This window comes from Perca fluviatilis, chromosome 19, assembly GCF_010015445.1.
Source record: "Perca fluviatilis chromosome 19, GENO_Pfluv_1.0, whole genome shotgun sequence".
Classification (NCBI taxonomy): Eukaryota; Metazoa; Chordata; class Actinopteri; order Perciformes; family Percidae; genus Perca; species Perca fluviatilis.
The window spans coordinates 4,559,507-4,584,346 of NC_053130.1; the positions used below are offsets into that span (position 1 = coordinate 4,559,507).

General features: G+C 39.4%; 2 protein-coding genes and 1 pseudogene across 2 annotated transcripts in view; all 3 read left to right on the forward strand.

The window, feature by feature from the left end:
* The window catches only part of LOC120548456 (mas-related G-protein coupled receptor member A6-like), a 97,905-nt gene that overhangs the window by 56,145 nt on the left and 16,920 nt on the right, over positions 1-24,840 (forward strand). The gene's annotated exons all lie outside the window — the stretch shown is intronic.
* On the forward strand, positions 4,794-9,257 carry LOC120547942 (annotated as a pseudogene).
* Positions 16,077-18,855, forward strand: LOC120547943 (G-protein coupled receptor 4-like). Its single transcript, XM_039783771.1, has 4 exons — positions 16,077-16,125; positions 17,296-17,484; positions 17,733-17,920; positions 18,016-18,855. Exons 2-4 carry the CDS (start codon positions 17,311-17,313, stop codon positions 18,515-18,517), a joined length of 864 nt encoding a protein of 287 aa, XP_039639705.1. The 5' UTR covers positions 16,077-16,125; positions 17,296-17,310; the 3' UTR covers positions 18,518-18,855.

The window sequence follows — 24,840 nt, forward strand, 5'->3', positions numbered from 1 at the left end:
CTCCTAAACAGGTTTCACTCTGAAGAATGGGAGAGGTCTACGTTAATGACACATCACTGAACAACAGCATCTCCAACGACTTTGACTTGAGAAAAATAGAATCTATCATAAATGTGATGACATGCATAATCATCTGTATTGGAATTCCTTTGACCCTCGTGGCCATCTATGCTCTTTATTCTCTGTTACGTACATTATGACTGAGATCTATTTGTGTAAAGTCTCTGTCTGTAAAGGATCTTGATATATATATATATATATATATATGTATGTATGTTAGGGCTGTCAGTTTAACGCGTTATTAGCGGCGTTAACGCAAACCCATTTTAACGCTGACAATTTTTTTATCGCGCGATTAACGCATACACAGTTAAGGAAGGATTAGACCAGAAGCAAAATTATGAATCCCACTATGGCCACGCGGCATTAACATTCAAATGAAAAATAACACTCAGTAGCCTAGCTAACCTGTTTCACACACACAGACAGACTGAGACAGGCAGACACACAAACAAACACAGACACACACACGCAAAACGGCTGAGCGGAGACACGGGAGAGTGGAGAGGATCGCAAATCGAGAAGAGGAAAGAAAACGCTAGAATAGTTAGCTTGGAAACGATCTAAGTGGAATAACGAAGCTGAAGAGGTGTAGTTACACTACGGCACTTTTCCTGTCTAACAGCAGTGGTTTAGAACAAACGTTATTATGTGACAGATTATTAGTTCCAAGTGCGAATGTTACTGTGAAATTGAACACTACGTATATGCCTATGTTGTTTTAAATAAAAAAAACACTTGCACAAAGCAAGCCGATCAACTTTTCCATGTTGATAAGACCATTAAAACGAAAAAATATAATGGGACAAAAAGAAATCAAGGGACATTTAGAATAGATAAAAATGTGTGATTAATTAAGTTAACTATGACATTAATGCGATTAATCGCGATTAAATATTTTAATCGTTTGACACTTATATATTGTCGGGTGGTGATGGCACATGCCTTTGGTGTGGGAGACCTGGGTTCAATTCCCACTGCGAAACATCAACCAATGTGTCCCTGAGCAAGACACTTAACCCCTAGTTGCTCCAGAGGCGTGTGACCTCTGACATATATAGCAATTGGAAGTCGCTTTGGAGATATATATATATATATACACACACACACACACACACACACACACACACACACACACACACACACACACCACAATTGAACTATATAGTGATTATTTTTTTGGCTTTGTGCATACAAGGCCAGGTCTTCTTCTTCTGCCAAACCTGAGTCGGAAAGCAGAGAAAGTTGAGTTACTGAAGTCCAGTAAAGAGTGGTAGGACAAACCTTTTTTAACTTTCCCCCCCACACAAGGACTTTTTCCTTTTTTTTCCCCCAAACACGGTCGATGGAGAGAACACTGAGAGGGACTTACACACTGATTAAAAGGAGCTCTTGGATCAACTTCTTTATATACTTATTATTTATAGCATAAGTTGGTTTGTTATAGAATGTATGGTCATGTTATGCGTCACAGTTTGGTAAATGACCAATGAATGAATGAGTGATATTAGTGGATTTCTGACATAAAGAAACGTTTTCATTTCCTTTTTTTTTTCTTGGTATTTTAATTGATTTAAAAGAGGAATTAAATAGGAATTAAAGGAGCCACTTGTTAAATTAGAGGCACTATGAAATAGGATTTATAAATTCGTAAAAGAAAAATAAAGGGGGAAAAAAAAAAACTTAATGAGTGCCTGACTAAAAGGAAATTTAAAAAAGCATTCCAATCTGAAATATAATAGGGTAATGAAAATAAACTAGGCACTTACCTGACAGGTGGATTCCAGGATAAACCATAGAGAAAAGGAGATTTTTTAGAAGCTAAAGGGTATTTTATTTATTATTGCATGTTGTGTGGTTTTACTTGTATATTGTTGTTATTCTGTGTTAAATGGCATTTTAAGAATAAAACAAATTAAATAGAAAAAGAAGATAACTGCAAGATGAAATAATAAATGTTGTTTTATTACCTTTTTAAATATGACCCCTTGAGTCTGTGTCTTGTTTCTCCTTTGCTGCCCGATATCCATTTCTCCCGAGAGAACTAGATCTTCTGAGAAACTGGTCCATATTAAGTGTTTATATTTTTCTATTTACTGTACCGGGAGGCTTATTAATAGTTACTTCTGGGTGTTACAAGTGCAATCGGAATAATTAAAAATATATTTGCATACAAATAATAATAAAAAAAAAAAAATTGCAAAGAAACCTGCACACTGTCTGTGTTGGTACTAAGCCTTCATCAGGCAAATTGTGTTACATACTGAGAAGCCATCTGTTGTAGGAGGTGACTGTGGGTCTGCACCAATGGGCGTGGGAAGTGGGGGTGCTGGAGGTGCTGCAGCACCCCCTGGTGGCAAAACTTTAAAACTGCGATGACAATAATATGATGGCTTAAAATGTATTTACAGTATTGAATCAATACGGTCCTGGGCTCCCTATGCGCTCATACAGTATGGAGATGCAACATCAGTTATTCTCCCAAAACAGTGCGTTTATCCACCGAGTCCCGAGTCATGGCAGAGTTTATCAGCCGAACTCCAGAGCGCAAATCTACGTTTGGTGTACCAAAATCATTGTAAGGTAGAGACACGGTGTCTTACATCTCTGCGTCTTTTTCCTGCCGCCGTGCAGGCCCAGATGGTAGCCTATATTTAGCCTTGTATGATTGTGATTTATGTATGCCTATTATAAAGAAACAAATAGTATGTAACTCTTTAGAATATGTCACATACTGTTGGAAAAGAAAGATTTTACATAGTCTGTCACTACTGTGGTCATCTAGACAACCAATCCTGGTGCGTCAAGCTCCTTATTTAACACACATTTTGATTATGCATGTATTGCTAATAATATATAATTTACATTGGTTGCACTATATAAATAACATTTTAGTTTATATGCAAGCATTCACACAGATATTTAGATAGGCCTACTTTTTTCATCGCTGGTTTTTGGAGTTGGCTGTGCAGTAGGCCCTATGTTGGGGTATAGTTTGTACGCACCGTCAGCTCAGCTGTACTTCAGAGAGGGGAGGGGCGAGAGAGTTTTTAAAGGAGACAGAGGTAGAGTAGTCTGCAGAATATAGAACCTGTGTTACAACATAGTATCTTTAGACTCTACGTGGACCGTAGACCGTGTGCAGTGCAAGTATTTTTCTGTTAATATAAATCATCATCAAGACATCCATTTTTTGAAGAAGAACCGCTGACTTGTGTTTGAAGACAGTTTTTCCAACTTCAGGCACCTTGTATTGGTTTTAACATTCAGCCAGGTTAGTTTGTATTTAGAGTTGATCAGATCCACTTGTTTGTCTTCTGGGTGTGATGAGTTTTTTTCTTTCAAACAGCACCTGAATGCAGCATTGTTAAGCTGCTAAAGTCTTAGATGTCAGATTTTTTCACGAGCACACAAATGTTAAAATCCCAGGATGTTTCATTTACTGATGTTTATCACCTCATTTAAATACATAACTGATTGCTATTCACACTGGCAGCTACCTGAACTCATGTTCATGGAAACACTCACAGACTTCATTCTGGTACTAAAACTGGGACTTTGAAACAACACCGTGATGAGATTATGTCCGATAACAGACATGTTGTGTTAACAACCACTGTTTGTGCTGTACGTATATTAGAAACAGAGCATCACGGTACATGATGAAGAATGAAACTCTTTTCCAGATCACTTGTTTGATCTCAAACAGTTTGACTCCATCTTTAACCTCCCATCAATCAGAGCAAAGACCTAAAATATCAAAAAATGTTGTATTGTATTAATGATAAGCAACACAACTATTCATTCATTAATTTCTTCATTTGGTTTATCTTGCTCATGGTGTCGGTCCATGTATAACTCTCTTATCTGGATATTGTTCTTATGACTAAATCTTCTCCAACTACCACAGCAAATAAATGGTTTCTCTCCTTTGTAGACTCTCAGGTGTCTCAGCAGATAGCTCCTATAGCTAAATCGTTTCTCATAAACACTGCAACCCACTGGTTTCTCTTGTTAAATCTTTCCTCTCAGACACTAATTTAAATAGCTCATGTTACTGGACTGTGTAAACAGTTAACTTCATTTAACAACCCACAGTTTGTTTCTCCTATCCCAGAATGGTTCTGTGGTGTAGCCAGACTTTACTCCACAGCGCTGTGGATAACATAATCCTGATTCATATTTGATCAGAACCGCCCAGTTTGTGCCATGAGCCGTGGTTGATCATCTTAAACTGGCCCGATATTAGGTAAAAGGTTGTGGTTGGCCGGCACGTCTCAGGCTGCTGGGAATCTGAATGGGAGGGGGACCAGACGTACCTGCCAGAGCAAATTAAACATGGCCACGCAGATAGGGCAGCAGCAGCTCAGTCAGATGGACCATGTATGGAGGACTGGCATCATGAGAGGCGCCAGTTTAGTCAACGGTCCCTTGAGCAAGTCACCGAACCCCCAACTGCTCTGGGCGCCTGTCCATTGCCAGCCCCCTCACTCTGACATCTCTTCATTTAATGCATGAGTATGGGTCCTGTTCCCCTGTGTGTCTGTATCTGTGTAATAAAAATTTAATTTCCCCGCGGGATTGGTAAAGTATGTCCTCTTCTGTTTGAGATCCATCCAGCTCCCAGGCCCTTTGCTTATTCTGATGAAATAGGCAAGAGTCCAAAAGCTTTCTTGGTATGGTGTAGTTGCTCTTGGGCTCACTTTGGACAAGGCTACGTTACAGACGGTAGATTGAACAAGAACATTTCCAGTTACAAAAATAATTTCAAGGAGTATCCTTCTTTAAATTGGACTAATATTGAATATTGGAAGATTTTAAGGTACAGTATTATTGTGTTAAGTTGTGTGTTATATAAAATTATATATATTTCTTCATAATTATGTACATCCTTTTGATGTAGTATGCCTACAAGTTGGAAATGCCTGTCTGTTTTTGTTCCTTCTATAACTGTTGCATGGTGTATTCAGGGTATTTCTAAGCAAAGAAGCTTTTCATTTTCAGTACAAATGTTAGACAAGAGCATGATGAAACCAAACACATATTTGATGATGTTATCAACCAGGTTATATCTTTAAAGCAGGAAATGTACGTAGTATTTTAAAAGCACAATTTGATATCTGCTCAGAAAAAACTGCAGATTAACAGGCAGTACTGGTTGACTCGTGGAAACAGTAATAGGTACAACATTTTCCAGTCCCTCCAAAAAAACGCGATTATATGATCGCATAATTCAATGCATAATCAGCCAAAGTCCGCATATTTATGGGGGGCGCGCATTTTTTCAAATACGCCGCAATTTCGCCGCATAAATTGCTGATTTCCACGCAAAATACGCGGGGCTTGCATGATTTCATAATCCCCGCATTTTTGTTGCAAAAAAGTCACACATATCTTAGCAGAAAGTTGAAAAATGTTGCGTTTACTTCACACAAGAAAAGCCATTTTCCCCTGTTGCCATGGGAACGTTATGAAGTGACGTAATTACACGACGTGAACATCAAAGCAGGGTGTTGGGGGAATCACTTTTTTTCCTCTTTTTCATCAAACTGTAGTTTTTGCAAGTTCCCGCAATTTCATTGCATAAAATTGCATGAATATCCCACATATTCCATCGCATTTTTTAAGAAAACATGCCGCATAATCAAGGATTTTTGCCCGCAACAATCACAAAAAAACTCTGTATTTTTCTGGAACGACTGATTTTCATTGCACCATTTCCACACACTCCACGCAGGAAATAAAGTCAAACTTGTCTGCACATATTTTGGATGTGATTTGTTCCATGGGTATCATATATGTGAATCCTGTATTTGTTTGAACTCTCTCCACACAGCTTCACTGAACAATGTTAGGTAGATATTAAACAATGGCATGAAAAGAAAAGAACAAAAAAGTAAAATACAAGTACTTCACATTTGTAATGAAGTAAAGATGTTAAGTAAATGTACGTATTTACATTCCACCACTGCCTAATTAACCCCAGAGATGTCGTACCGCAGGGAGAAATTACGAATCCCACTATGGCCACGCAAAGACCCGCCCTACGAAGCAGCTCGATTGGTTGGGGTTAGGCATTTCACCTCGAGTGATAAGGTTAGGTTTGGGTAGTCGAAAATCCAGCTCTTCCACTTAGCTGCTCCCTCTAGAGCCCTGAGGAACTTCTGTTGTGGAATCTGGATGCAGCGTGTTTTTGTTGCATTTGTTTTCGGTTTGTCTGCTTTTCTTTTTGCGTCGTTTTTTTATTTGCATCGCGTTTGTGTATTTGGTTGTGTTGTGTGTATTTGCAGCGCGTTTGCTGAATGCTGCGCATGTGTTGTCAAAATAATGAAGTTGTTTTCTTAATTTGCTTGTATTTTGTCTATTTGCATGTGTTTTCTTAAGTTGCGGGGCGTTTGCCCCTGTCGGCCACCGTAGTTTTTAGCCTTTGGCGGAAGATGCCAAGGTTTTCGGCCATCCTGATGTCAATAGGGAGCTCATTCCACCATTTAGGAGCCAGGACAGCAAACAGTTGGGATTTCATTGAGTGATTAGTTCTCCCTCGCTATGAGGGGGCAGCAAGCAGGTTGGCTGATGCAGAGCGGAGTGGGCGGGTTGGGGTGTAGGGTTTGACTATGTCCTGGAGACATCTATATGAAAAGCTAAAATGCAAAGTTTTCAATAAATATACATGAAGCAACTAATCTCAACATGGACAAAATTGTGAATGTACTTGTTCGCTTTTTTAATGATGACCTGGCCAAAGTAACAACACAACATCTAGCAAGTTTTGATTCCATTGTAAGATTTTGATATTATTATTGCAATATGTCATCTACATTGACTCTTAATTTAAAATATGGTTGGAGGTTATGGTCCAGGCTCAGTGTTGTGTTCACTTCTTGTTTCTGCTAAAAAGTACAACAGGCCAAGGCTACATCTTTAAAGCAGTATAGGTGATATTAAGCTCTATAATATCATATGAGATTAATAGTGAATAGGTTTCACGGCTTAGTGTTTGTTAAGACATGGTGAATGTGTCAGGACACATTTTTTCCAGACGTCAGAGTGTCAAAGTCAGGAACTGAGATCCTGATTTTTTGACCTATCAGGTGATGCTAAAATCCTTCTTGCAAACCTTAAGAAAGTCCATCTCGTCTTTTCAGCAGCCCTGGATTCGTGCAACAGCTTATGTGCAAACGTGTAATTTAGTGAATAAACTTGCATTGAGATAATATTACTAGTTGTTTGAGGATATTTAAACCTTCAATAAGCTCATCAAAACAATCAAAACAGCAACATATTAAACAGAATTAACATGCATGTGCTGATTACTATTTGTGGTGTTTTATCAACTAACCCCCCTCCCTCTCGCACTACTTTATGTTCATACTCATTTTATCTCTCTTGCTTCTCTTTCCATAGTAGTAGAAAGGTATGTCATGAATGCAGAAGTTGGGCTGCAGGCTCCCAAAGGTGCAGTCAGACGTGGCCATAGCACAGCAGATGGATGCAGATGGTTTATCAAGTCTCATCCAAAACCAGAGGGCAGAGGGGCATTCAACAAGTAGTGGGACATCAGTACCAAAGACAGGCTAAATGTCCTAAACAAATGGACATTAACATTAATCATTATATTAAATTACTGAAACATGCATGAGGTTCTGTGGCTGCAGTAATGACCTCACATCAGCACGTTAAATATTTCTATTCATCACCAGAACTTGTGTTATCTGAAACTGTAGTATTTGATTAAATATCATAAGCAAATAGGGTAACAAATATTAAGGAAGTTTAATACTGAAAGCAATACGCATTTTGTTTTAAATTATTTGATCTGTGAGTATTTTACATATGTATACTACATTTGTGTGAACTGAACAATGTTAGGTAGATATTAAACAACATGTTTCACGTCTCTTTTTATAACCTGATCTCCTAAACAGGTTTCACTCTGAAGAATGGGAGAGGTCTACGTTAACAACACTTTACAGGACATGAGGGATTATTACAACAGCAACCAATATATTGAAGTAGGATTCATCATAAATGTGGTGACATGCATAATCATCTGTATCGGTCTTCCTTTGACCCTCGTGGCCATCTATGCTCTTTATTCTCTGGTACGCACATTATGACTGAGATCTATTTGTGTAAAGTCTCTGTCTGTAAAGGATCTTGATCTGAGTTGGGGGCCACATGTCAGGGGGCTGGGGTGAAGTATTTTAATGACCTATACATTTACAGGAATAATTAACTGCATAGTTAAAATGTAAATTAAGATGATTGGAACCTGCAGACATATTTGGGAGGAGTTCAGAACATGTTTACAACTGCTTTCTTTACTTTAACCAATGTTTTCCTGCAGGTGCGAAAGGATCATGTTGCTCCGATCTACGTCATCAACCTTCTCATTTCTGACCTCATTCAGTTCTGCTGCTTGATCGTTTGGATGGCAAAACCTGAGGACCTGAACATATATTACATAGCCAGATATATTTATGGCTCTAGTGTGATAGCCAGTGTTTGCTTCATGGTGTGCATCGCCCTGGAAAGGTATCTGTCTATCCAGAATGTGTGTATCTACTTCTGTGTCTGACCATTGTATTACTATATCATTCTGAAGCTGTGTCTTACATCTTGTATTACAGGTATTTGGTCATCGCCTGCCCACTGTGGTACCGCTTCAGACGAACCATCAAGAGCTCCGTGGTGGTCTGTGTCCTGGTCTGGATCCTTCCTCTTGCCATTGGCTCCACTTTATTATTTTGGCATTTTGCATATATTCCAGTAACCATCTTAGCCATATTTTTCCTCCTTCCCCTCCCACTAATCATATTGTTCCTGGTTGGGACCCTTAAAGCACTTTCTGCTTCCATCTCAGTTCCAGCTGACGAAAAACGACGAATTGTGGCAATGTTGGTCCTGGTGCTGCTTATTTACACGCTGCTGTTCATGCCCGGAATCATCCTGCTTCTGAAAGAATATGACAGATATGACATGACCCTCCCCATCCTGTCTGATGTGTTAGTTATGTTGAGTCCTCTTGCAGACTTAGTTCTGTATGTTTTCATGAAGAAAGGGGCCATAGACAAGCTTTTGACCTCTGTGTGTTGTTGCAGAATGGACAGCAATGATGTCAGCAGTTCAACAATATGAATGATGACAACATGTCCATAGTCAGCTTCATGTAGGCAGAGAAAGAGGGAGAGAGAGAGAGAGAGACACAGAGAGAGAGAGAGAGAGAGAGAGAGAGAGAGAGAGAGAGAGAGAGAGAGGAGAAACAGAAGAAGACATGTAGGTAAATAGAAAGGATAGAGACAACACAGATTCTGTCTTCTACTGATATGGTTTCCAATAAGACACCTAACTGTTGATGTAAGCCATCTTTTGTAGGAGTTGGGTCTGCACCAATCACTCTTCTCTTTGCAACTTTGGATCTATCACCCTCTCCGACACACCTGTGTCATGTTATAGATGTGCAAAGTATTTTGCCGTTCATATCATCTTTAATCGTCATCAAGACCCACGGTAGAGTGAACCAAGTTAATGGAATTTTGTCAAGAGAAAACTGATTTGTGTTTTAAGACCAGTTGGTTTTTACCTGCATAATTTAATACAACTCAAATATGAACAATCACTGTTTGTGCATCACTGTACATGATGTAAAATAAAACTCTTTTAAAGATCACTTATTTCATCTCAATTTGTTTAACTCCATTTTTGAACTCTTGTCAATCAGAGCCCAGACTTAAAAGTTATATTTTTTCTATTTAATGATGACCAACACACTTTTAATTTTTTTTTAATTTCTTACATTCCACCACTGACTAAAACCCCAGAGATGTTGTACCACAGGGCTTAAAATACTACTCCAGATGCACCTAGCACTGTAGATTTTGAAGAGACAGAGGGCTTCTCTCTACAGGATCCTGGACCATTAGTGCTTCATCGTGGGTCACAGTGCAACATCACATGTCTGCAATGCTCATCAGGTAGTGTAACTGTAAATATCATCAGCTGTATATGACACAAACATTTACAAATTACTTCTAATGGTAGGATGAAGACATTTCATACTGGACTGTATTAGGTTGTGCATGTGTTGTGACCACTCTTTTTTTTTGTCTTTTTTTTTTGCCTAGCAGTTTTCCTTGGACTAGGGTGACCCCTAAATCATGGCTGCAGCTGTCGCCGTGGTCCTGCTACGCCGTGCAGGTCCCTGCTACGTCCTGTAACGCCCTGCTACGCCATGAACTACTGCAACTACCATTTATAGTCGTAGTTCAATTATCTTTATTGTGACTATTATCGCCACTGTTCATCACACCCCCAACCAGCACCGTCAGACACCGCCTACCAAGAGCCTGGGTCTGTCCCAGGTTTCTTCCTGAGAGGGAGGTTTTCCTCGCCACTGTCATACTAAATGCTTGCTCTTGGGGGAATTACTAGAATTGTTGGGTCCCTGTAAATTATAGTGTGGTCTAGACCTACTCTATTTTTGTCTTGAGATAACTATTGTTATGATGTATTAAAGTTGATAAAGATGAGACTTTATTGATCTGGTGGTGAAATTCACAAGCTACCTGCCAAGTCAAACTTCTAAAAGTAATGCAAAAGTAGTGTAAAGCATTACAATTCAGAAACAGTAATATTGTAATATAACTAATTACTCTGAAATGACAGTAACTAGTAATCTATAATGAACTGCATTTTGGAAGTAACATGCCCAACACTCCTAGTTACTATCAATGAAATTATGAATACATTTTATACAACAAGACACTTTGTGATTGTGTTCATTTTGTGAAAACAAAATATATTTATTGATTTCCTCCCTTCCTCTGGAAACTGCCTCCTGATTGCGGCCACAACACAAGCTGGTATTGCCTTCCTGATCTCCCTGCCCAGAAACCCATATGTCTATCGGACCACCTGCCTGTAGGCTGTGTATTGGAATTGCCTAGAGAATGATAGGGGTGCAATGTTGATATTGATAATCCTGTTAACATAGTCAATATGAGAGTGATAGACTTATTTGATGTAACATTTTCAGTTATTCTATTCCATAAAGGTATGTATGCACATCAGTTTAAAAATCTGCTAATCCCTCAGCATCAATAATGCACATTAGATTAGATTAGATTATACTTTATTGTCATTGTGCAGAGTACAAGTACAAAGACAACAAAATGCAGTTTGCGTCCAACCAGAAGTGAAAAAAATATGTATAACTAAGTGTAAGTAATGAACAACATATACAGATATGTGCAATGTAGTAGGAGTAACATAGTAAGAATATAGATATATGCAGGGTATTAACAGAATTATATTATAAGAAAAACAGAATAAATATGGATATTCAGTATGAATCACAGATATGTGCAGTGTGGTAACAGTACCACTGTAGTGCAGAAACGGTAACGTAAGAATAAGTGTACTGTATGTGCAGGAGGAATAGTATGAAGTGCAGTAGAATATGGCTATATATAAGTAGTTACAGTATGTACATTAATTATTTTGATACAGTTTGTTATTTGTGTAGAAAACTGACGACTATAATAGAAGTGTATAATAATATAATAGTGTTATAAATTAGTCTTGTCTAAACATACTCTGGTCTGTTGGCTTGGAGAGGACCATACTCCTGCCTGAAGTTGAGGTATGCTACCTGCAGCGAGAACGGGTTGAGGCAGCAGGCATCAAAGCCGGGATGGAGCGTCAGGCAGGTAATGTCCGTGGCCGGGACTAAACCCTCAACTAGTGCCCAGTAGGCATCCACCTCTCGACAACACATGCTGTCCACCGCCGACGCCATGGCATCACAATGTCCGCACAAACACCTAGCCAACAAAACGATTATGTGCTAGTGCTAACCTGCTTCTCTTAATACATCCATGGCTTGAATGGACTCCACAGTCCCTGTCTCAGCGTTCAAATTTTAGGTTGTAGAATATCACAAGACAAAACGTTGCTGGCTTAAATTAAGACAATCTACATGTATGTTTAATCTAAAACAAGGTCGAAAGTATGTTTGCTAAAGCAGATTTATTGTATAACATCGATGTACTAGCCTAGATGAACCAGCATTAGCCACTGTACTACACAGTAACTCACCAAGTCACTAACCCTATTCGCCACTGGTTCGCAACTCTACTTCTCTCTTCTGCCCATTGTTCCTCCCCCTGATCTCCCCCTAATCTCCCCCTGACCTCTATCTCGCCTAGGAGGCTCATAATTAGGCCTGTGGGCCATCACAGGCATGCATGCCAACGTTGGAGAGCTCGGTTTCTTCTTCGTTTATGGCGGTTATATATTCCTCCAGTTTTGAAAATCTAGTTGTTTATCATTAATATACACTATGCTGTATAGGGGTGTTCAACCTGCACATAAGCAGCAGAGTAGGCTTCCTTGTACCAGTGAAATCAAGGCAGTAGTAGTAGATTCGATCACATCGCTCTAACCAATCCTTCTTCAGACTGATGTTAGCACCCCCCACTCAATTAGCATACAGGCGCAGGGAAAAATAAATGTGGAAATACAGAAATAAATAAATGTATAAATAAATAAATGTATAAATACATAAATGTATAAATACATAAATATATAAATAAATGTATAAAAACATAAATAAATATATATAGAAATGCATAAATAAATACATGTAAAAATACAGAAATAGCCATTTATGTTACCAAAATGTATTTATTTTCTCTATATTTCTGCATTTATTTATTTATCTCTTCTTTTATTTATTTATTTTTTTTCCTTCTGTCATTTTTAGTCCTCCATAAAAATATATGGCGCCTGGCATTAATAGAGGACAAGAGGAAAAGGGTGGAGATGGGAAGCCTTTCAGCAATTGGTACATAAACGGGATACTGTACAGCAGCAGCGGTAAGAAAGTACTTTCTAGTCATTAGATGCTATAGCCTGACATCGTCATACTCAGATTCTAGTCAGAATACGAGTGTGATACTGCTCCATTGGGCTGTGATTATGGGGCGTTTTTCAACCGAACCAGGAAAGAAAATGCCTCTGCTGCACTCAATTGGATATTACAACCAATCAGAGAATCAGGCCAGCTGATAAATTTAACTTTTGCCGAATCACATAGGAAGGCCGAAAAATAATTATTTCCGATCGACAAATGCCTTAATCGAGGTTCTCTGTTCCTCTTTTAAAATGAATGTGCTGTCGATATCTTCTATAACAGACACGATGGGGGAATCTACACATCTTAATTCTCCAGCAGCGGCCATCTTTGTTGTAAACAAATTCAACCCAAGCGCTCTTTGGTTATGTGGTAGACTACGTTACTGTTGATCATCTGTCCATCATTGTATGAAGCCCGCCCTGACAATTTGATTGGTCCGACCAGCTCTGGTTTGAGCATAGTTGCTCCACAAAGGATCAAGTCCAGACCGAACTTCCCGACCTCAAATGTTGTGGGCGGGGCTAAGTTCGGCTGGCATCCAGGCTATAGATGCTAGTCACAAGCTGCGGTCCATGCACTCTGTCATACGAGTATGTTAATGGAAACAACGGCTACCACTACCGCTGTGACTGGGCCTTCACTGACCAACAGTGTTTGTAATTAAAAAAAAATATGTGTGTGCATGTTCATAGCGAAACTCGATTTGTCATTAACAATGGCCACTGTGCAAAAGGCTATCTGAAGACCAAACTGCCTTGACAAAGCTGTCTGTTTGGAATCAGCATGGCAGTTATTTAAACGTACCTCTCGCCAAAATGCAACCTAGGGTCTTGTTGTGAATGTACCCGAGTCAAACTTTCATTTAAAAGCATAACGTTTTTCGGTCAAATGGCCTTTTGAATGGGAATGCTAAGGGCACTACTATGATCACATCAAAATCTCTATAATAAAACTCACTTTAGCAGTTGGTGTTTCCACTCGTCGCCATCTTGCCAGTCAAACAGTCTCAATCTACAAATGCAACGTTACTGGGAGGAGAGTAAAGATGGACAGCTTCTAAAGCTTAGTTCTATATAAATTCACAGATAATTCATTGTTTTGTCGTTAGTTAAAAACAATATTAGGGATGCACCGAACCCAGATTTTTGGGGTTCGGCCGATTACCGAACCCACTGGTTAAGATTCTGCCGAACATTGAACCGAACCAAACTTTACTCCCATCCTCTACTCCCATCCTCTACTCCCATCCTCTACTCCCATCTTTTATCTTTTATTTTATTTTTAATATTTTATTTTTAATTTAATACATACTGTGTACTGTGTACATATAGTTATAATTTACTTATATTGTTTATATTCTATTTAGAGAATGTGTGACATGCACCAACAACACCAAAACTTATTCCTTGTATGTGGCAATAAAGCTTTTCTGATTCTCATCCTCAGTCCATTAACAAAGTAAACACATTAATGAAGTAAACAACGTCCATTGCCTCTGAAATAGTTAAATGTAACAACTTAGTGGTGAATTCAAACGCTCCTTTCACATCGTAGGAAAGCACATCGCTATCGCCAGCTGAGTGACAATTTTGTTTGGCAAATGTTTGCTAACCAGTGTATGATGAAGGCATGTCGTGTGGGTGAAATTAGAAAGCTAGCGTTAGGTAATGAGCAGCAGTCGCTCCGCTCCGCTCCCACTGTAGGGAGACTCATTTGCCAAGAGAACAGCTGACAGCCCGGGAGAGGCACTGTCTGGTTAACACCAGTTTTTAGCTGTGACTGTCCTTCCTTACCTGAAGTTGCTGCATTTTGGCTGCTGTCTGTAGGTTCCTTTCATGCACAACTCAAACGCAGATGTCTTAACAGCGGCAACGTTATGTATTGTTTAGGGTGCTCGCCACCACGAGACAAATCGGCATTGCAAATTGAACATGTAGCTCTACTTGAATGGGCTTTTTCTGACACTTTTTCTGCTAACAAGTTCCATTTTCACTTTCTCTCAGCCTACTGCACTGAGCGCTCCACCTAACGCGCCGTCATTACGTCAACCAGCGTAGCACAAGCGTAACTCTACAAAGAGTATAGAAGTAGCAGTAAACAATTATACAGTTTATTACAGAAAACCTCTGTCAAAACTCCAATAACAAAGTTAATCTGCACACCGCTGTTTCCCAAAAACATACAAATCATGTATTCAAAGATGACTCAGATCTTACATGTGTGGTGCAATGTAACACTCATGAGAGTGTTACATTGCAGGAAACATCTGGTTAATAACCAAAGTACGCACATTAAACATCAAGAAGTGTCCAATGTGGTTATTGGTTCTTTGCACAGAGAAACAGAATTCCTTTTCTCTGGTAAACGGCAAAATCTTTATTTACAGCACTTGATGCTAAACATTCACACAGTTCCTAGAGTGTGTTTTAATGTGCTTTATTTCTCGTGACTAGTAATAGAAAGGTATGTCATGAATGCAGAAGTTGGGCTGCAGGCTCCCAAAGGTGCAGTCAGACGTCAGAATTATTCCACATTCCTATTTAGTCACATGCTTATTAATCATTTTATCACTTAATACTACTTCATTCGTTCTATTTGTTTACTTATTTAAAAATTTTGGTCTGACCAGATACCTCCTTATGTTACTATGTATGTCTATGCTGACTGTCTATGATTAAATAAAAAATAAGTTAAAAAAAATACTACCTCATATCTGTCTTATTCTCATATCATATTTCATTTTACTGTGTTTATATTTTAAATTGTTTAAATTGCTCTTTAATGTTTTATGTAAATATGTTATACACATTATATGTTCGAGGATATTTAAACCTTCAATAAGCTCGACAAAACAATCAAAACAGCAACATATTAAACAGACTTAACATGCATGTGCTGATTACTACTTGTGGTGTTTTTCAACTACCCCCCCCCCCACACACACACACACACACACCACCCCTCCCTTCCGCAATACTTCATGTTCATACTCATTTCATCACTCTTCCTTTCAAGAGGAGGCGTGGATTATTATAAACCTGCTGCATGTTATGTAACTTTACCATATTTATTGTAGACTGTTTGGATGCAGAGGACAACACATCAGACATTGGTGTAGGGAACTCATTCAGTGTCTTCAGCTGTCAAAGGTAAATTTGGTGACATTTTATTATATAGATTGTTTAAAAAGGTAAAGACATTCTAAATAGTTATGAAAATGATTATGTAACCTTTAACAAGCAGACAGCTGTGGACTGTACTGTTCTTAAACCAACTATATTTCATTTGGGTTTTTCCCTGTCTTACCGTAAATTGTAAGACGTATGGATATGTGATTGTGTAACAAAGACAGAAAATGTAGTTCAAGAAACCAGCTAAAAATGATAATCATGCAAAATCAAGTACAATTAGCTAAAGGAAAAATAAGAGAAGAAAAATGGGACACAATTAATGGGAAATTAAACAACAAAAAGTAGAACTACTGTGTAGATATTTCAGAAATGTAGTCCATATCAATAACGTGCTTACAAATGCTATTTCTTACAAATGTTGTATGTATGTATGTTCTGAAACATCATTAGTTCACAGAAAGATATTTGGGAAATAATGATATTGATAACAATAATGAGCTTAGATATGCAAAATAGTTTTGTGTGTCGTGAAAATACGATGACTGAGGTTATGTTCTGTAACCAAAGACAGGTTACAGTCATCAGTTAGAGATGTTTAGTGAAATAAGAAAATGAATCTTTACACAAAAGATAATGCAGATGGTTTATCAAGTGGATGAATCAGTCTCATCAAAACCAGAGGGCAGAGGGGCATTCAACAAGTAGTGGGACATCAGTAACAAAGACAGGCTAAATGTCCTAAACAAATGGACATTAACATTAATCATTATATTAAATTACTGAAACATGGACGAAGTTCTGTGGCTGCAGTAATGACCTCACATCAGCATGTTAAATATTTCTATTCATCATGTAGCAAGGATGGCTTTCTTGCACAAGTATAGAAAACGGTAATTTACACAGCTCTTTGAGTAGCTCATATGTTTACTCTACATTTGTCTTCAATTGTTTTAACGCTGTGCTTGTTCTGTAAAGATACTTTGACTTTTGACTTTGACCTATCATAAGCAGATAGGGTAACAAATATTAAGGAAGTTTAACACTGAGAGCAATACACATTTTGTTTGAAATGATTTGTTGTGTGAATATTCTATATATGTATACTGCATTTGTGTAAACTGAACAATGTTAGGTAGATATTAAACAACATGTTTCACGTCTCTTTTTATAACCTGATCTCCTAAACAGGTTTCACTCTGAAGAATGGGAGATGTCTACATTAACGACACATCACTGGACATGAGCCATGATTACAACATCACCTTCAACGACCTTGAGTTTAAAAAAATAGAATTCATCAAATATGTTGTGACATGCATAATCATCTGTATTGGACTTCCTTTGACCCTGGTGGCCATCTATGCTCTTTATTCTCTGGTACGTACATTATGACTGAGATCTATTTGTGTAAAGTCTCTGTCTGTAAAGGATCTTGATCTGAGTTGGGGGCCACATGTCAGGGGGCTGGGGTGAAATATTTTAATGACCTATACATTTACAGGAATAATGAACCGCATAGTTCAAATGTAAATTAAGCTGATTGGACCCTGCAGACATATTTGGGAGGAGGAGTTCAGAACATGTTTACAACTGCTTTCTTTACTTTAACCAATGTTTTCCTGCAGGTGCGAAAGGATCATGTTGCTCCGATCTACGTCATCAACCTTCTCATTTCTGACCTCATTCAGTTCTGCTGCATGATCGGTTGGGTGGCAAAATCTGAGGACTCGAACACATATAACATAGGCAGATTTATTTACTTCTCTAGTCTGATGGCCAGTGTTGGCTTCATGGTGTGCATCGCCCTGGAAAGGTATCTGTCTATCCAGAATGTGTGGAGCTACTTCTGTGTCTGACCATTGTATTACTATATCATTCTGAAGCTGTGTCTTACATCTTGTATTACAGGTATTTGGTCATCGCCTGCCCACTGTGGTACCGCTTCAGACGAACCATCAAGAGCTCCGTGGTGGTCTGTGTCCTGGTCTGGGTTTTTACTCATTTATTTTTCTTCACTTCTTTTTTGTGGCATGTTCCAGCTTTTTATATCACTTGGTTCATATTTTCTCTTCTCCCCCTCCCACTGCTCATATTCTTTCTGGTTGGGACCCTTAAAGCCCTGTCTGCTTCCATCTCAGTTCCAGCTGACGAAAAACGACGAATTGTGGCAATGTTGGTCCTGGTGCTGCTTATTTACACGCTGCTGTTCCTGCCCAGAATCATCAGGCATCTCAAGACGAACTTAAATGACATGACCCTCGGAATCCTGTCTGATGTGTTTATTAAGTTGAGTCCTCTTGCAGACTTAGTTCTGTATATTTTCATGAGGAAAGGGGCCATAGACAAGCTTTTGGCCTCTGTGTGTTGTTGCAGAATGGACAGCAATGATGTCAGCAGTTCAACAGTATGAATGATGACAACATGTCCACAGTCAGCTTCATGTAGGCAGAGAAAGAGAGAGAGAGAGAGAGAGAGAGAGAGAGAGAGAGAGAGAGAAAGGGGGAGAAACAGAAGGAGACATGTAGGTAAATAGAAAGGATAGAGACAACACAGATTCTGTCTTCTACTGATATCGTTTCCAATAAGACACCTAACTGTTGATGTAAGCCATCTTTTGTAGGAGTTGGGTCTGCACCAATCACTCTTCTCTTTGCAACTTTGGATCTATCATCCTCTCCGACACACCTGTGTCATGTTATAGATGTGCAAAGTATTTTTCCGTTCATAACAACTTTAATCGTCATCAAGACCCACGGTAGAGTGAACCAAGTTAATGGAATTTTGTCAAGAGAAAACTGATTTGTGTTTTAAGACCAGTTGTTGTTTACCTGCATAATTTAATACAACTCAAATATGAACAATCACAGTAACTTTTTAGAATTTGGCACATACTGTTGGAAAAGAAAGATTTACATAGTCTGTTACTTTGTGGCACTTATGCCCTTTATTGGCCATTATGCGGTTCATGAACACTTAATCTACTTGTGGTTGTTTTAAAATAAACAAACATTGTCATCTCGACAACCGATCCTGGTGCGTCAAGCTCCTTATTTAACAGACATTTTGATTATGAATGTATTGCTAATAATATATAATTTACATTGGTTGCACTATATGAATAGCATGACTTGTGTTTGATAGTTGAGTTTGTGTTTTCCATATTTCAACACAGTTGGTGCAAATTCAGGCACCTTGTATTGGTTTTAACATTCAGCCAAGTTAGTTTGTATTTAGAGTTGATCAGATCCACTTGTTAGTCTTCTGGGTGTGATGACGTTTCTTCTTTCAAACAGCACCTGAATGCAGCATTGTTTAGCAGCTAAAGTCTTAGATGTCAGATTTTTTTTCACGAGCACACAAATGTTAAAATCCCAGGATGTTTTATTTACTGATGTTTATCACCTCATTTAAATACATAATTGATTTCTTTTTATACAGGGCAGTACGGAGGCTCAGTGGTTAGCACTTCTGCCTCACACTGGGTTCGAACCAGGTCGTCTCAGGCCTTCCTGTGTGGAGTTTGCATGTTCTCCCTGTGTTTGTGTGGTTTTCCTCCAGGTGCTCTGGTTTCTTCCCACCATAAAGACATGCATGCGACTAGGACTACAGTTGAAAATTAGCCGACTGGCTATCACTGGTGCATTTACAGAAATGTTTGTTAATGTGAATAAATAAATGTTGTATGTTGTTGTATACCGGCAGATACTTGAACTCATGTTCATGGAAAGCGACAACACTGTGATGAGATCATGTCTGTTATCAGACATGAACATGAACAATAACTGCTTATGCTGTATGCATATTAGAAACAGAGCATCACTGTACATGATGAAGAATAAAACTCTTTTACAGATCACTTGTTTGATCTCAAACAGTTTGACTCCATCTTTAACTTCCTATCAATCAGAGCCAAGACCTAAAATATCTATATTTTTTCATATTTTATTAATGATAAGCAACACAAATATTCACATTTCTTCATGTGGTTTATGCTGCTTATGGTGTCTGCCCATGTATAATTATTGTATGTACCTGCATATTTTGCTATTGACTAAATCTTCTCCAACAAACAGCAACTACATTGTTGTTCTCCAGTATGGACTCATGTGTCTCTTCAGGATGGTCTTCTGGCAAAATCTTCTCCCACAAACGCTACAACAAAATGGTTCCTCTCCTGTGTGGACTCTCATGTGTTTTTTCAGATTTCTCTTGTAGCTAAATTTCTTCTCACAAAATTGCAACCAAATGTTTTTTCTTGAAAAGAAAATAGTCACGTAACGATCTTGAGTAAATGTACTTGGTTACATTCCCCCACTGACTAAAGGCCCCAGAGATGTTGTACCGTAACTGTGTGACTGCTGGATGTTACAGGTTTAACGTATCAACTTAAAATGTGGTGATGTGTCAGCGTTGTTATCACTTCTTGTTTCTGCTAAAAAAATACAAGTGGCCAAGGCTACATGTTTAAAGCAGGAAATGTACGTGATATTAAGCTCAGAAGAAGATGTAGATTAATAGTGAATAGGTTTCACAGGTTAGTGTTTGTTAAGACATGGTGAATGTGTCAGGACACTGTTTGTTCTAGACGTCAGAGTGTCAAAGTCAGGAACCGAGATCCTGATTTAAAACAAGGCACTTTTTCCCAAAAGCACACCAAAGCTATCAGGTGATGTTAAAATCCTTCTTACAAACCTTAAGAAAGTCCATCTCATCTTTTCAGCAGCCCTGGATTCGTGCAACAGCTTACGTGCTTAATGCGTATTAATGTTTAGAGTAAACTTGCATAAAGATTTTACAATATCATAGATGATATTTAAACCTTCAATAAGCTCATCAAAACAGCAAGATCTTAAACAAACAGACTTATTTGCATGTTCTGATTACTACTTGTAGTGTTTTATCAATTAAGCCCCCCCTACCGCACTACTTTATGTTCATACTCATTTCATCTCTCTTCCTTTGAAGAGGAGGAGTAGATTATTATCAACCTACTACATGTTATGTAACTTTACCATATTTACTGTAGACTGTTTGGATGCAGAGGACGAAACATCAGACATTGGTGTAGGGAACTCATTCAGTGTCTTGCAGCTGTCAAAGGTAAATTTTGTGACATTTTATTATATAGATTGTTTAAAAAGGTAAAGACATTGTAAATAGTCATGAAAATGACCTGGTGCCGGATTTCTGGCATTTGACTATTTTAGAAAAAAAAAATAATAATTAAAAAGTCCACATGGGATTTGTATTTGATGCGCTGGGTTTAACCAATCATTGTACTTCCACCTACCAATGAAACGAGTTCTAGCCAATCAGATGCAAAGTAGGGCAGTTCTTTGCCAAAAAGTGAGTTACTAGCTAAGTTTCCATCCACTTGTCGATCGAGTTATCTGAAGTTCGGTAAAAAAACTCATGCGAATAAAGCTGGTGAAAGTGTGTTTCCATCAAACAGCTCTAAAGCGAATAAAAACCTGTGCGTAATTACATCACATGCTGTTTTGCGATTAAATTGGTATATCAAATTGATTAGAGACATTTTATGGTGTTTCCATTCATTTTTGCACTGAATCGCACAACATTCAAGCGAACTTTTGCGAACAAAGTTTTGCTAGACAAAAGTAGTTGTTGTTGTCAATATTAGAAGCCAAGCTAAGCTACGATGGGCCTTTGGCTGAGGATCTGATCCAGCTCATCAAAAAGGTGGAACTTGCCTTTAATTTTCCCTCCGGCACCGCTGCGAGACAACTCTCTTTTTTGAGCCGTTATCGGCTGTTTGAGCCCTTCCATTTTACTCCGCAGGACGTCCCACGGCTTGTCGTAAGGGACATTCTAAAAGCTTAACGTGAAAAAGCTTAACGTGGTTTAATGTATCTAAACAACGATCAATCATCACCAGATGTATCATGGTCATATCTTCTCATGAACACTAAGCCTGTCAAAAAAACTAAATCGAAATCCAACGATTATAGAAGTTATGTCACGTTAATGTTTTCGTCCATAATATTTGGACATTGGGTTAGATTTGACCGTTTTAAGTGTTTATGATGAGCAATATAGGAGAGGATTTTTTTGGTGATGATTGATCGTTGTTTAGGTACATTAAACCACATTAAACCTTTTCACATTAGGACTTCTAAAGCCAATGAGAACCGTGGAGAGTCAACCCCCAGCTGCTCCGCTGCCCTGCTATGAAGCAGAAACGCTTTATGTCAGATAATGTCCATAATAATTGGACTTTGGGTTTGAGTTTTTGACAGTTTTCAGTGGTTATGAGGAGCAATATGAGAGAGAAATTAGGTAATCATTTATCATTGTTAAGGTAGGCTACATTAAACCAAAAAGCTTTTTCCTCGCCATAGGGCGCAATTATTGAAGAAAACATTAACGTGAGATAACTTCTATAATCGTTGGATTTTGATTTGGTTTTTTTGACAGGCTTAAGTGTTTATGACAAGATATGACCATGATAAATCTGGTGATGATTGATCGTTGTTTAGATACATTAAACCACGTTAAGCTTTTTCACGTTAAGCGTTTTAGAATGTCCCTGTCGTAACCTTTGTTGGTCATTTCCTTCGCGAGCTCCTGATAAATGATGGCGTTTCTTAGATTTTTGCTATCTAAAATAGCCGTTATATTTTTCTGGTAAATTAAAAAAGTATCTTGTCTCCTCGTTTGTCTGCTCACATCTGTTTTTGTTGACAGCTGTCATGTGTGCAAACAGAGCAGAAATACTGGGCGGAAATGAACTGAAACTTCTTCTTCTTCGTTTTATTGCGGGTTGCAACCATAAAATGACCTAAAACTTAATCGCAATTCATTATTTATTCGGCAAATAACGTTTCCATCAGCATTTATCGCATAAGCCGTATATCCATCAAGAGAAAATCCGATGAGACCGAACGTATTTTCTTTGAGTCGATATGCATGAAATTCAATCGGATTTTACTGTTTCCATAAGGCATTTTTCATTTGATATCACTTAATTCGGATAAAAACGTGTGGATGGAAACATAGCTTATGGTTCACTGAGCCAGTTTGTGACAGAGTCAAGAAGTCTGTTAATGTTCACAAGGCCAAGAAGATTTGTGTTTTATGCTTGTATTGTATACATATGTTTTTGTCTTTTTGAAGCACTTTGTGCACAAGAAAAGTTCTATCTAAATGAAATCAACTTGAAACTTATGGTCTGGTCTTTTTAACTTTTAAGAGCTACATAAAAATGTTTGGTTTGATGTTATGTTATTGCTTTATGTTCTTTCAGCTGTTTTCCCCCCGCTTTTTTGATACAATTGTAATAGGCATACCCATTCTATTACTGTTTGTTTCCAGCAGGTGCAGCCTTTGTAGTCAAACACTGGATAATTAAAGCAGAACTGCATCATTGAAATGCTGTTGAAATAATGTGAAATATACATAGATTTAATTTATTTTTATTGTAATTGTCAGGGTCCCACCATCACCAGCATTCCCTCTCTCCTCACTACTGATCACACACACCTGCACCTCATCAGGCCACTTCATTAGTCCACCACCTTTATATGCAGCAGAGGCTCATTCGCTCCTTGTCTGGTCTCGTCTCTACAAGACACTTAGACTCCTTCGTGTCATAGGTGTGAGCTGTTGGATTTGTGCAAGTAAAGCTACGCTTCACTTCCCACCAGTTTGACTCCTGTGCAATCCGTGACAGAAGACCAGACCCAAAATCAAAGTGGATGAGGATTCCATGGAAGCTTTTCTTTTCAACCAGAATGGAGACACTCTGGAGGACTTCGTTGCTGTTTATCTTGATTTTTATCAGGATGTGGGCTGGGAGGAGGACTACCTGAAATATGAGTTCTGGCAGGGTTTAGATGACCCTCTTACTCAGATACTGCTGCACGAGGACACCAAACTACCTTTTTTAGAGAGTTTCTGGACCGAGCCCTTTGGGTTTGTGGTTCCTCCCTCACAGTAGCGCTTGCCGATCCAGAGCCAGCCGATCCAGTGCTAAAGCCCTCCTCATCGCCGGTCCCGTCCTGCTCAAAGCCCTCATCGCCGGTCCCGCCCGGCTTGAAGCCATCATCTCAGGCCCAAGTCAACAAAGAGCCATTCGACTGCCCAGTCGGACAAGAGCCAGCAAGCGTCTGCCCAGTCGACCCAAAGCCAGAGACTGCTCACAGCGACTGCCCTGCAGAGACTGCTCTAGGCGAGTACCCATCGAAGCCCTCATTGCCGGTCCCGTGCGGCTTGAAGCCCTCATGGCTGCCGGTCCCGCCTGGCCCGAAGCCCTCCTCGCCGGTACAGCCCAGCCCGAAGACCTCCTCACCGGTAAAGCCCGATTCGAAGCCCTCATCGCCTGTTCAGGACATGATCCCGGGGAGCCTCCCCAAGAAAATTTTGGGGGGGCGGTATGCCTCCTAAGGGGACCGTGGAGGTCCCGCCGACACGGTTCCCTGGACCGCCGTGGCCGGCAGAGGGGTCGTCTGCGCCATGGCCGCCCGAGGGTTCGTCAGCTCCACCCTGGCCGCCCAAGGGTCAACCAGCTCGGCTGTGGCCACGCCCCCAGCCAGCTCTGCTGTGGCCATGCCCCCCCTGTGGCCACGCCCTCAGCCAGCTCCCCTGTGGCCATGCCTCCAGCCGGCTCCGCCTAGGTCATTGGGGCCAGCCTGGAGTCGGTCAGCCTTCACCCTCCTGTCCCGGACTCCAGGCTGCCGCCGCCCGGTGATGGTTGTGCCTGGGGGGAGGGGGGTA